A 13781-nucleotide genomic window follows, 5' to 3' on the forward strand; every position below is an offset into this window, starting at 1 on the left:
AGAAATGCATGACAGGACAGGATACTTCATTTGATCTAACTGTGTTTTTCAGCAACTTCTTCAAGAGTATCAACTGTAATGTATTTAAATTGCAAATTATAGGATAGTACATGTAAGGCCAATCCAGCAGATGTTTAGTATTGAATATGACTTGGTTTTTAAATATTTTCCATATGCATCTTAAGACCCATGATCATTTGCTGGATACCAGATATCTCAGCCAGACAGATTCACGTTCAACTTTTATTTCTCTAGTAAAACACTTTTTCATTTATTTTAGTATTTACAGTATATCTTTCAGTAACCGAGCTCTTTGTAGGTTTGAACAGTCTTAGAGGTATTAAAACTGTGACTTAACCATATCAAATCATTGAATAAACGACAGGGTGTTAAAGCGCACATTGCCAGAGTTCAGTGGAAAGTATAGTGGAACATTTTACAGCTTTTATTGTACAAAAAAAAAAAAAAAAAATTCATGTGGAGGCCAAGTTTCCCTTCCCCACTTTCCGCACTCTTAGAGAACAAAAAGACAAAATATGAGCATTATTATTATTTTATTAGGAAAGAGAGGGCAAGAAGTGTTACTTCTCAATGCCGTAGTATGTAAAATAAGTAAAGTCTTAGTTTAAATTATGTTCCACTGATATAAAATACAAACAAATACCTTAACCAACGTTGTCACTTTCTTATATGAACTGGTTAGATGCTCAGCATAGCAAAATAAATGTAGTTAAATGATCTTCGAAGTTTGGTTGCACCAAAACTGGTTTGGGTTGGATGGACCCAAAAAAGAAAGAAAAAATCTAGAATGGGTGATGAATCGGTGTGAGTTAGCGGTTGTGTTGGACGCTTTTGGAGTCAGAAATGGAACCGATTGTGACATCTGGTCAGCCAGGTTGGTAAATCTTGATTTTGGCGAACCTGTTCCCGGTCAAGCTTAAGCCCTGGTCAAAATTTGACCAGAGCCGCAGCTTCACAAAATATTTTATTGTGATATTCTGACATGCACACACGAACTCTATGTTCCACACAGACACTGACCTTTCAAACACAATACAACACAAAATACCATAAGAATATCACTTTAAAATATTTCAAAGTCCTCTACATGTGCGTCTTGTACATGAAGTCCTTTTAGTCCCACAAGTTGTTGCAGACAACTTTTCATGTACAAGTGCATGAGTCTTCTAGTTCATCTAGACTAGTGCGATGTTACATAACCTCTTTTTGTTTATATATTTACTTGTTTGTCACTATCCTGTATTTTCTTATTAAAGGTTGTCGTTGTGCACCCTTTTAAGCAGTTTGCAATGGAAAGTGATCACATTAATGCAGTTGCACATAAAATGTTACCCATTATTGTCAACTTTCAAGTCCATTGTACAATCAACACTTCTTGTCTATCTGTGACGTCAACTATTGAAACAGTTCAACACAGCTCTTCTGGCTGTGTTGGGTTGACTGCATTGACTGCATGCACGTCACAAGTTATGGCCCGATGTAATGTTCTGTCGAGGTCTTTGTGAAACGCGCTTTACGTGTCTATGCTTGAGTAGTCAGTGGCCCTACGGTCAGACAGCTCAAACAGATGTCATTTTTACCCAAAATGGCCGCCGTCCACGTTTGTTTCATGTTGCCTTGAGTCCTTGCCCAACAATGAACTTCTCTGTTGGGATTTCGTCCATAAACCTGTATGCTCTTCTCATAAATACAGCTTTTGGAACGGTTTCTTGGAAATAACTTGATTCACCTCCTCTTTCCACAGTAATGCCTCCATCAGACTTGAGGTTTAAGATTTTAAATGAAAACACAGTGCAAATGATATGGAAGCAACCGCTGTCAAGGACCGAGGGCTTCAGAGTACAAGTGACGTCGGATACAGGTTGGTGAAACGGTGAAAGCACCAAACGTGTTGGAATTATAACGACAAGCAACATGAAACATTTGCTAGGTTTTATGTCAGTGACGTGTTTCGGACTGGAAATTTATATGTGACAGAACTCAATTTTATCAATTGCCAATTGACTGGATTCTGAATAAGTTGGCACTCCATACCAGAAAATGTATAGTATGAAAGAAAACTCATGTCGGCTAACATTAAGGGTTGTTCAGACCTGCAAAGGTTGTTTCTTGATCTACTGCCACTGAGCCCATGAGAGAAGCACTTAACCTAAGGTTACTCGTGGGGAACCGTAGTAAGTGTACCTTATGTTGCTTGAGATAAGAAAGCATCTGGTAAACGACAAGTAACCTTTAAACTCACTGCCACAGGCAACTCTCGGGAAATGCGTTCTGGCGTGCCCTTCAGAAAATGATTTAAACATGGACCGTTACTCATCGCTTGTCTTGGGAAGTCATTAATGTTTCCCTAATCTAGGTCTTGTGTGTCTAGACTAGATTTATCTACTTATAAATGAAGGGTGGCGAGATATTATCTTCATGTAGAATGTATATCATGATATGACATTTAAACATTGAAAATGCAAATGTTCCCTTCTGCCTGTAGAAGAGCCTGTTAAGGAATTCACACTTCCTCCAACCTCAACCAAAACCTCCATCAGAGATTTGACCCCCGATGTGGATTATGTTGTTACGATATCTTCATATTTTGGATCTGAGGAGAGTATACCAATCTCTGGTCAGATTACAAGTAAGTGGCAGGGCATCTTATTCTTTAAATATGCCATATAGGGATCCCATGGTCATGTACTGTAAGCCTGGAAGTCTCAGGGAATTTTTAAGTTGTGATTTGGAAAAAAAATGTGGATTTGAAATCTAAAAATTCTGTTACACCCTGTACACATTAAAATTGTTGTAAAGTTCAACTATAAGATATTTAATTGACTAGAAATGGCTTTTTGTGATTGCAATCTCTATAAAACAGAGTGGAGAAAGCATTGAAATTTGTTGGCCAAAGGGTATGGGAACCTTTTTAATAGAAGGAATACTTTTACCTTAATATTTAATGATGTATTGTTTTCTTTTTTAGTCCAATCAAGCAGTATTGGAGGAAGTACCAGGAAACCTCAGGTCTCAGATTCAATCAGTAAGTACACACCTCCAGGCTCTTTCCTTTGCTTCTGTGGTCTCTACATTTTATTGGGAGTTTCCATACTAGTCAGTACGCAAATGTGTGTATGCCTTTCTTTCTTTCCGAATTTATGATTCCTGATAACAATTTAGCTTGTTAGTCAGCATTAACTTTTCCAGACATGATAAATTCGAGCCAACGTTTCCAGCATGGCTTTTGGGTGAGAGTTCGTAAGTGGCCCCTTTCGCCTTGTTTGAAATAAAAACCCGAACCTCTCGCAGTGCAGAAAGTGGAAAGCATTACAGCCTCTCTCTTTACAAGAGCGCTGCGCTGTGGCCTCGTCCTCCAGATGAAGGTGAATAGCTTTACTTTTCCTTTCCTACATTAAGCAGAAGTGGAAAATCCAAACACCCTCCCCTTAAACCCCACCCAAATACCATAACGGTTAGTTAGCTGCCTTCTGCAGACGACTCGCTAACAAAACCCAGTTTCAGTGCTCCAGTGTTTCCCTTCTGCAGGCGCAAGTGGAAAAAAGTGAATCTAATTACGGTAATAAAGGAAGGCAAGCCACGATACGTCAACAAAATCCTGTTCTTTACCCATCTGCCAACATCACAGCAAAGATGTAGCCGACCACAATCCTTTCAAGGGCAGCAAATTCCACAAATCGTGATAGAGGGCAAATATGATTGAAAGATGAGGAATTTTTCCAAACCGTATAGAGGATTAAGATTAATGGACTTCAACAGAGAGGGAATGACTAGTAATGACTCGCCTAATAGCATTTCGTATGGAGACATACTCAACCCATGTGTCAATGGGGAATGAGTTGTAACTGGTGTGTATTGCATAACAGATAAATGTGGTGCTGTTATAAAGGGGATCCCCTTTGTATTTGTACATGTACATATTCTATATTTTGATAGATCAACTATCAAAGTTGTCGTTAGTATCAACTAACACATAAACCTTTTTGCATATTTACAACATTTGAGACATCCAAATCTACAGAAACCTCTGGAATTGTCATAAATTTTGCGAAGCTGCTGTTGCAGCTGACCAGGTTCATTACTCTCATTTATCGTTAAATGATGGACATCTTTTTAATGGGAAATTTATATAGAAATGAAGTAAAGATGTTTAAATGTAATTATCGTCAAAGCTCAAAAAGTATGTAAACAAAAGAGTTAAAATATGTGAAAAATGTCACAATGGAGAATTAAACCGTCAAGTAAGAATTAAGTCAGTGTTAACTATAAATGCGTTCAATTGTGTTGAAAATACTTAAACTCATTCATCAACATATACTGTATATTCTATTAATTCAATATTCCTTGAACCTCTAAGGATTCATAAACGTTTATCTCTAAAGTTGTGCATTTGTAAAAGGGTTTATTTTGTAGCAGCGTCTATCTAATGTTTAAAAAAAAATATGTGCGATTTATAAACTTACCATGCAAATGAAATCACATGGTTTTAAAATTTATAATGGAAAAATAGGTCAGAATTTTGAATTATGTGCCAAATGTGCCAAAACTCTTGAATGGTTTATATTTTAGAAGCTTTGCATCCTTCTCAAAAATTCATCCCCTTATCTGAATTCAAGCAAGCTTCTGACTCATTGACCTCTCACTCTTTTTCCCAGAATGCTCAGTAAGTGCCATTGCTGACCTGGTCTTCCTGGTGGATGGTTCTTGGAGTGTCGGGCGGGACAATTTTAAATTCATCCGCAGCTTCATGGCAGCCATGGCAGGCGCATTTGACCTTGGAGAGGACAAGACTAGAGTGGGTGTGGTTCAGTACAGCACGGACACCAGAACCGAGTTTAACCTTAACCAGTATTTCAACCGGGCCGAGCTGCTTAGAGCCATTAACAATCTGCCGTACAAGGGTGGCAACACCATGACAGGTACCAAATTTATACTTATGAATTCAGGTTACATAATAGCATTATTTGAATTTCAAGTCTGTGATTGTTTTTTTGTGTATGTGTGTGTGCAGGCGAAGCCCTGGACCACCTGCTGAAAAACATGTTCACAGAGACCGCCGGTGCTCGGAAGGGATTCCCCAGAGTAGCCGTAGTTATCACAGATGGGAAATCTCAGGACCCCGTGGAGGGTTACGCCAAGAGGTTGAAGAATGCTGGAGTTGAAATCTTCACTTTGGGTATGTGGTCATTCATCACTGCTGTCTTTCTCAGTCTGGATTTCTTCTTCTCAAGAACTGGGCAGCTTTCAAGAAATCCATCCGCACAGAAGAAATCCTTGAAAGGAATTTTGAGAAATAATGCTATTATTTACTCTTTTATTCAGGGATCAAAGAAGCGGATGAGGAAGAGTTGAAACAAATGTCTTCAACACCCTACAGAACACACGTTTACACTGTGCCAAACTTCGATATGATCAAAGCTGTGGAGAAATCACTCATCACGCAGGTGTGCACCAGTGTGGATGACCAGCTCAACTCGCTGGCTAGCGGCGAGGAAGGTAAACAAACAATAACAATTGTAAATCTGCTTTAGCAGGTTTATTAAACACAACCCCGAGCATTAAACATGACCCCATTTTTCCTCTTTTTGTTTATTTGCAGTTGTTGAACCAGCATCCAACTTGCAAGTCACAGAGGTTGCATCCAAGTCAATGCGGGTGACGTGGGATGCATCTATAGGGGATGTGACTGGATACAAGGTGCAGATGGTTCCCATGTTGGCTGGCAGCAAACGCCAAGAGCTGTACGTTGGGCCAACTCAGACCTCTGTGAATGTTAGAGATTTGTCCCCTGATACAGAGTACGAAATCAGCCTGTTTGCACTCAAAGGTCTGACGCCTAGCGAGGCCGTTATGGCGATGGAGAAAACCCAGCCTTTAAAAGTATCATTAGGTGAGGAAAGGTCCACACTCTTTAGCTATCCACAGTAATCCATTGATTAAACAGTTGTTTGACCCGCAAGCTCTTTTTACTTCTAGAATGTTCTCTTGGCGTGGACGTACAAGCCGACGTCGTTCTCCTGGTCGACGGTTCCTACAGTATCGGTCTTGCAAACTTCGCTAAAGTTCGAGCTTTCTTGGAAGTCCTGGTCAACACCTTTAACATTGGGGCGGAAAAAGTTCAAATCAGCTTGGTCCAGTACAGCAGAGACCCACACACTGAGTTCTACCTGAACACTCACCACGATCTGAGCGCTGTGGTCAAAGCCGTGAGAACGTTCCCCTACCGCGGTGGCTCCACGAACACCGGCAAAGCAATGACGTATGTGAGAGAGAGGATTTTTATTCAAACCAGAGGCGCTCGTGCGAATGTACCTCGTGTTATGATTCTGATCACCGATGGAAAGTCCTCGGATGCTTTCAAAGACCCGGCGGCTAAGCTTAGGAACACGGATGTAGAGATTTTCGCAGTGGGCGTGAAAGATGCTGTCCGCTCTGAGCTGGAGGCGATCGCTAATTCTCCAGTGGAGACCCATGTGTACACCGTAGACGACTTTGATGCTTTCCAGAGGATTTCCAATGAGCTAACCCAGTCCATCTGTCTGAGAATTGAGCAAGAGCTTCTGAACATCAAGAAGAGAAGTGAGTATTGTTTGATTTTTTCACTAACTGCTGTTAAATTTGCCTGGCTCTCTGTCTGGGACATGCATAGAACCATATGGTTCGAACTCTGGTTTTGTACCAATCTGTACAAAAGTTCAAAGGTTAAGTTGACCCAAAAATGAAAATTCTGTCATCATTCACTCACGTGAATGTTCTTTCTTTCTTTCTTTCTTTCTTTCTTATCTAATAGGTAACATACTGCCTGAGTCTGTCATGTTTCTGTAACCTTTTTTTTTTTTTGGGGCTTTAAAATGGGATGTGAACTAAATTCTCATGGGAAACCAAAGGGAAAAGTCTCATATATTTAATTTCTGCTCTCCCTTCTAGATCTGATTGCACCCAGGTCTCTGACCTTCTCAGAGGTGACCTCCAGAAGTTTCCGGGCTTCTTGGGTAACAGATGCCGTGGATGTGCAGTCCTATCTGTTGCAATACAGGCCTGATGCTGACACAGAAGTGGGATACATCTCCGTCTCTGTGCCGGGAGAGACCACTACAGCCGTCTTACATCACCTTACTCCAGTCACAAAGTATGAAGTCAAGGTTTACGCCCAATACCAGAAGGGAGAAAGCTTTCCTCTATCAGACTTTGAGACCACACTAGAAGGTTAGTGACTGTTATATATAAATGTTAGCTTAGCGAATTGCTTTTAAAGGAATGTTGTTCTTTATGATTGTCTTTCTTTTGTGCAACACTTTTAAAGAACATCCTGGCCATTGTACATGATGAATTTTAGGGTAAACTGTTCATTTAAGAGTCCCAACAGCAACCTTTTTGTGACTTCTATGTACTGATTTGTGCAGAACAAGGATCCGTGAACAACCTGAGGGTGTCTGAGGAGACCACAAGCAGTTTCCGTGTCTCATGGGGGGCGGCTCCCGGTCCAGTAGTGCGGTATAGACTCACGTATGTTCCAGTCCAAGGGGATAGTGGGTTGCTAGAAACTGCAACAGTTGGCCCTGAGACCACTATCGTTCTGCAGCAACTTTACCCAGTTACGACATACCGTGTCTCCGTGGCAGCCGAATTCCCATCAGGTGTTGGACCTCAGATGCAGATTGATGGAACAACCAAAGAAGGTGATTGGAACAACTTAAAGTTTTTACATTCATCTAGGTCACATGTGCCCACTCATTCTAGCATTTTCATTGGTTGTATCCCAGGCATTTAAAGACCCACAAATTGCTTGAGGGTGTGAATCTCTGGTATTTCAGAAAACTAGTGTAAAGTTTTACAGCGATTGCTTGAGCAGCCAAACACCTTAAGTGAATGGAAAATCAAAGTTGATTTTGACAAAAACTCTATGAGACGTTTCCCAGAATTTCTTTTGTTGAGTTGGCGATAAATGTCTGTTTGGTTAGGCAAAACCTCTGGGTTCTTTATCAAGGCTGAGAGTAGTTAGTGTCCAAGCATGAGCCAGCTGTGTCTTAATGGCTGCCTACAGCGATGCAGCTGCAGTCCGTCCACAGTTATTATCTGCGAAGGACAAATCCCAGGTCATGACTTTTAACTCCTGTGTTAAACTAGAGTTTAATCTCTGCATTGTCTCTGTTCCAGTCAACAGATTTTTTATTTTTGCTGCTTGCTAAAGACATGATTCCTCAATAAGTTGAGGAGAGGTGGGCTGTTACTAAGGCTGGCCACACAGTTGAAGATTTTAAGCCCGATTTTGGGCCCGATTTGCAACCCCCAACGATCCAGGGGGTGTGGTTCGATTCGAGGCTTCTCGCAACTGACTTTTTGTTAAAAAAATCCTCAGTTGTGTGATCTCATTATGATTATTTGATCGCTCCCGATCGCGTCGGAAACCTGCACGATCCCAAATTGTTAAAATCAAACATGTTTGATATTTACAACTGTTGATCGGGCTGCCTTTGACTTGTTACTCGCAATAGCCAATGAGAGTGAGCAAGCTTCACCAACCGGATATTGCGTGCTTCTATAGCTGAAACTTGGCAGCTATAAACATGCCACGAAAGTGAAGTCTTGAGAAAGAAGATCACCTCATATTCTTTTCTTCTCCTTTGTTTACTTCCAAACAAACAAAACTCACTCCAGGAAAACCAGCTGACGATATTGATTGTCCTCCATTTGTTTTTCTTCTCAAGTCACGTTTGATCGTGCGAGTCGTCTCACTGTAAATATGTTACTACAATTGACAAGTGTGTGGTCTCGCGGTCTGGACAAATCATTTAGTGTGTGCATTCTGAGGATTATAATGCTAAAAAATCGATTGAAACTGCCCTTATGTCTGTGGTCTCCCACAGTTTTAAAATCAGTTCACATTTGAAAATCGTCTTGTGTGACCCAGGCCTAAATGATCAGACTTGTGATTTTTCACCAGGTGGATGTGCAAATACAGAATTTGTGCATCAGTATCTTAAGGACACAGTGTCTTAAACCCATTTTGGGGTGGTGTGATGTAGAGGTTAAAGCTCAGGGCTGGCAACTGAAAGGTTGCTGGTTCAATCCCAACAAAGGAGAGAGCCAGGATATTTAAAGGTATAGTTCACCAAAAACGTAAATATATCATTAAAAACCTGTATATTTCTCTTTCTTTCTTGAAACACAGAAGAAAAGATATTACATCAAATTTGGACTACTGAAGTAAAAGTAGTCCACAATACTTGCGCACTATATTCCACGTCTGAGATATAATATGCCATACAATAAGAATACAACATTCAAGACACATGGCTACGTTTTTGTGTCATTTTCGGAGCTTCTCAGTCCCCATTTATTTTCATTTTCAACATTTGTAAATTAAAATATATGGTGGGATCGAACCAGCAACACTATTACTTTATCCAAAGAAGCATAAAGGAGCAACAAAGGCTGCTAAAATGCCTAAATCTGCAAAATGACATTAGCACTAAGGTTGCTGAGTACCAAAGGATATATCCCAGACACATCCCATTTCTTTCCAAGAAAAGTCCACTTAAATGTAGAATTGTTTTAATTATATATTATTTAGTGTAAATGCAAAACGCACCCATCGAAGTCCCTGAGAGTGCATTGCAGCATAAGATCTAAGGTTTTTTTGGGTTTTTTTTTTGAGAAAGTACAGCCTTGGAAGGACTAGAGGCATTATAACATCCTCAGCTCCAGTCAGAAAGGATAAACAAATAGGTTGAACAGAGTCAAGCAATTATAATGTTCTTTCTTTCCTTCGGCCCAGATAAACAGCTCACAGGTCTTCTGGGGTTTCAGAAGAACGAATCTTAAGCGACAGTAACATGGCTACGGTATACTCTAATGAAATTACCAGAAGCAAAGCTTGCCCAAGACCTTAAATCACTGAATTCCAGTAATCTTATGTCTCAGAATCTGCAGTGTCAGATTTGAGGGCCAAAGATTAGAGCCCAGAAAGAGTATGCTTTGAGTGATTGAAAACCATCCAAAAATGAAAATTATGTCATCATGGAGCATAAAAGAAGTTCTCTTAGATGTCAAGAGTACTTTTTGTCCATGCACTTAAAACATATTGTGACCGAAAATGATTAAAGTACCATAAAGGTTGTCCAAATTAATCATGCTTTATATAATTCTAAAGCTATATTATATCTGCCATTAGCTATATTCATCTGTTTCAGTCATGTAGACCTGGTATGGATAAAATAAAATGATCAAAAATGGTATCTCTTATCATATGTTTTTGTATTCACCACCATTACTCTGCCTAGCTGATGGTCATAAATATGGTGGATGAGGAAAAAAAAGTCACATGACTGAAAAAGATGAGCTTCTGGAGACTTGGAATATAGTACACAAGTGGTGCTTTTTGTCATTTGTGGAAATATTTATGGGTTTGGAAGAACAAGAAGTAAATGATGTCAGAATTTTTGAGTGAATGTTTCTTTAAATGAGATTAAGGGTGTGTAATGAGGGTTTGCATTTGGTTGGCTAGAGATTTGGCCTGGTGCATCAAAGTGAAGTTCAAGTTTAGTTCAGGGTTAAATCATGAAATGTGGACCATGCAGTGGTTCGTCAAGCACACAGAAGTCCCTGTTCTCAAAATATGATCGCTGAGGAGCGTAGCATTGTGGCTTGATTATGGACTGACATTGAACATGTCATTGAACATGTGAGATGGTGATTTCAGTTCCTCCATCCATCCATTGAGACTCGGACGGTGGGAGCTGGGCTAAATGAAGTTCTCAATTCCAGAAAATGACATAACGCAGGAACTATGCATCTCCATCCCACTCCGGAACAAAGTAGTAGAGCAGTTACCCAGACATCTCTGTTCCTTCCTTTGCGTCCTCAGGAGGATATGCAAAAGGCAGAGCACAAAAGATTTCCGTTCTGTCCCCAATCTGATGCAGGTGTGTATTGACCGGGCTCTGGTCCAGTTTATGACCTAGTGTGTCCATTTGTAGAGCAGGGATACAGTCCCAGATGCTATGTACATTTTGAGGTAATTCACACTGTCTTGGCTAAGCATTTACTTGTTTGTGTCCAGCAATTCTTCAACAGGTTCAATTACTGAGAAAAAAAAGATGATTTCCAGCAAATCACTGGGAGGACCTTTAAACTTTCTGTAGGAAAAAATGTGAAATGCTACGTGACCAGTGGCGTAACTTTGTTTTAAAAAGTGGGTGGGACAGGAGTTTGTGGGTGCGGGTGTGGGTGTGGGGTGGGGGGGCGGGGAGGGTGTTAATACAATACTATATCAGATGTGTACAATATAAATTGTAGAAATAAATAACATTAAATGAGTTTAATGTATCGACATAGAGCTCATGTGATGGTTTCAATCTACTTTCAATCTTTCAGTCTTTCGTCTACTACTTACTATGCATTGTGCATAAACAATCACGTTAGTGAATAAATACGTAGATCCGTATACAATATTCGACTTCCCTAATGGTCTGGTGGTAGAACTTTTGCTAAGCGTGTTCTAATCCGCCCTCGTATCGTTTTTTTATTTTATTTTTTTTATTCCTCATTGAAATTTAAGATGTTTATAAATGATTGTATATCTAGAGCACGTTTGTGTGCATTTTTTGTGATTTCGCTGGAAAGAATATAGAGTCCAAAATGGCATTAAGCGATAGGGTTGACGCGCTCGACTGTGTGGATTCCTGTGTGGAAAAGTGGTGGGGACAATATCGACCCTGGCAAAAAGTGGTGAGGACATGTCCCACCCGTCCTACCCGCAAATTACACCTATGTACGTGACGTTATAATAGTTCCCATATTTCTTACTTAAATTATGTTATTTTTGTTGTAGCTTTTAAGCTATTCTGAACTAAAGAATTGTTATATTTTAAAGTCAGCATGTAAAGGGATTTGCAACCCATTGTGGTTCTACAGTGCGACATTTCAATTATCGTAATAGAAACATTTAAAAAGAATTGTTTTTCTTCATAATAATTTAAGCTTTGTGCAAAGTGATGGTCTTGTGTCTGTTAAATCCATTGCTCTGAAAGTGTCTGTCTGTGACATTGCTCGGTTAAAACCGTGAAACTAAAATCAGCTGTTTTGTTTCACCATCCAACAGTAGATTGAAAAATTAAACAAAATGATCCCATATGCATATATACAAAGGAGAATCAAGAGCCACGAGTGATCATAATGTAAACGCAAAAGTGCACGCATGTGGAACGCGTTACCTGCCTCGCACTTTAGATCGTTTCCAAAGGGATTTATTTTGTATTATATTCTCGTTAGAGTAGCACCTGGCCAATTGAAGTGAGACTGATTACATAGCAGGATATTATACTGTTTCACATGGATATTAATTTAAAATAAAGACTTAATCAGCTAGATACAAACGGGCCAAAAGATGTCTTTGTACTTCAGCACATGGGTATCCTCAGAGGAGGATTGTTCTTCCTGTTTGCCATCTGTCAAGGCGCGTAATGCATTCAAGCTGGTCTCGCTGTCCGGCTCATGAACTCGGAGATGTACGTAAAGCACAGATGAAGGGGACAACCGAAAGCTCTTTCAGCACCTGTGCTTTCCCGGTGATTGACACGAGGTTAAACTTCAAAAACACTGCGGAAAATTTACTGCATGTGTATGGCCTGTCTCAGCTCTGGATTTCGGAGCAGCATGGGATGCTGGATTGGCTTTTTGAATGGAATTGCATCTTTAAATGGATATAAAAGATCATTTGAATTTCAAGGCTCTTTTAGAGGCAAAGTCAAATAAAATCCTGCTGTTGGGCTGCAGAAAAAAAGCATATGAAAGTCACATGTTGAGAAAAGATGTTAGAAGTCATATTGTTCAACAAGATGCACTGTTTCCAATTTGTGAAAATTGTGGGTACTTATAATCGTGACAGGCGAGGATGAGACAGAACAGGAGGGGGCGAATAGACAAGGACAGAGGGATGAAGAATGATTTGGGATTTGAGAAGGTATCAGACATCTGAGGAGAGCACTTTATGGTGGTTTTGTGGGGATTTGCCTTGTTTTGGAAAACAAAAAAAAGTTGGCAAGCGTTCGCTTCTCTGCTTCTTCTCCATAGTCTCAGTATCTTGCAATGATTTAAAAGAGTGTATATTTTTCATGTGTACTTGCTCAAGAATACAGTATATATATTTCAGCAAGTTGCCAAGGCAGAATTTCTGATTTTCATTTACTTTAACCTAATGTACTAAATCAACTAAAACTAAAAATTAATGTAATAAAAAGCAATAATTAATAAAAAATGTCAAAACAAAACACAACTTTAACTAAAATTAAAATGGGAAATATAAAAAATAAAAAATAAATATAATACTATTTCAATTATGCTAAAATAGCAGTGCATAAGAATATATATTCAGAATATTCAGAAACAAGCTTTGAATTGTCTAGTATTAGTCTATCTTCAGTCTATCTTTACAACTCTGAAATGCCTGGAGATCATACTGTATATCTGATGGTACATCAATCTTCCTGAGACACTGTCACATCATTTAAGTAAAAGAATTTCATTACATGTGATGTAAAATATTTGAAGGCGTACACTTAGAAGAGACTGTCCCAAGATGTATATGAAGTTTAGAGGCAATGACAAATTGCTTTTTGGACTGTCTGTGTGGTTGGTTTTGCAAGGTGTGTGTGTGAGAGAGTGTGTTGACTTTATTACCAGCTGCTAAGTTTAGTTTCATCTGAATGAATTAGTGCTCATTGCAGCGCTGACACACCTGCACCAGTGACACCAGAGAC

General features: G+C 39.6%; 1 protein-coding gene across 5 annotated transcripts in view; it reads left to right on the forward strand.

The window, feature by feature from the left end:
* The window catches only part of col12a1b (collagen, type XII, alpha 1b), a 74131-nt gene that overhangs the window by 2082 nt on the left and 58268 nt on the right, over positions 1 to 13781 (forward strand). For all 5 annotated transcript variants that reach the window (XM_081379127.1, XM_081379123.1, XM_081379124.1 and 2 more), the window contains exons 3-12: positions 1766 to 1882; positions 2507 to 2650; positions 2990 to 3046; positions 4677 to 4940; positions 5033 to 5197; positions 5344 to 5517; positions 5621 to 5911; positions 5998 to 6600; positions 6949 to 7227; positions 7425 to 7700. In XM_081379127.1, coding sequence (XP_081235253.1) covers positions 1766 to 1882; positions 2507 to 2650; positions 2990 to 3046; positions 4677 to 4940; positions 5033 to 5197; positions 5344 to 5517; positions 5621 to 5911; positions 5998 to 6600; positions 6949 to 7227; positions 7425 to 7700 — 2370 coding nt within the window. The remainder of the gene's footprint in view (positions 1 to 1765; positions 1883 to 2506; positions 2651 to 2989; positions 3047 to 4676; positions 4941 to 5032; positions 5198 to 5343; positions 5518 to 5620; positions 5912 to 5997; positions 6601 to 6948; positions 7228 to 7424; positions 7701 to 13781) is intronic.

The sequence above is a fragment of the Scardinius erythrophthalmus genome (assembly GCF_964197995.2).
Source record: "Scardinius erythrophthalmus genome assembly, chromosome: 11".
Classification (NCBI taxonomy): domain Eukaryota; kingdom Metazoa; phylum Chordata; class Actinopteri; order Cypriniformes; family Leuciscidae; genus Scardinius; species Scardinius erythrophthalmus.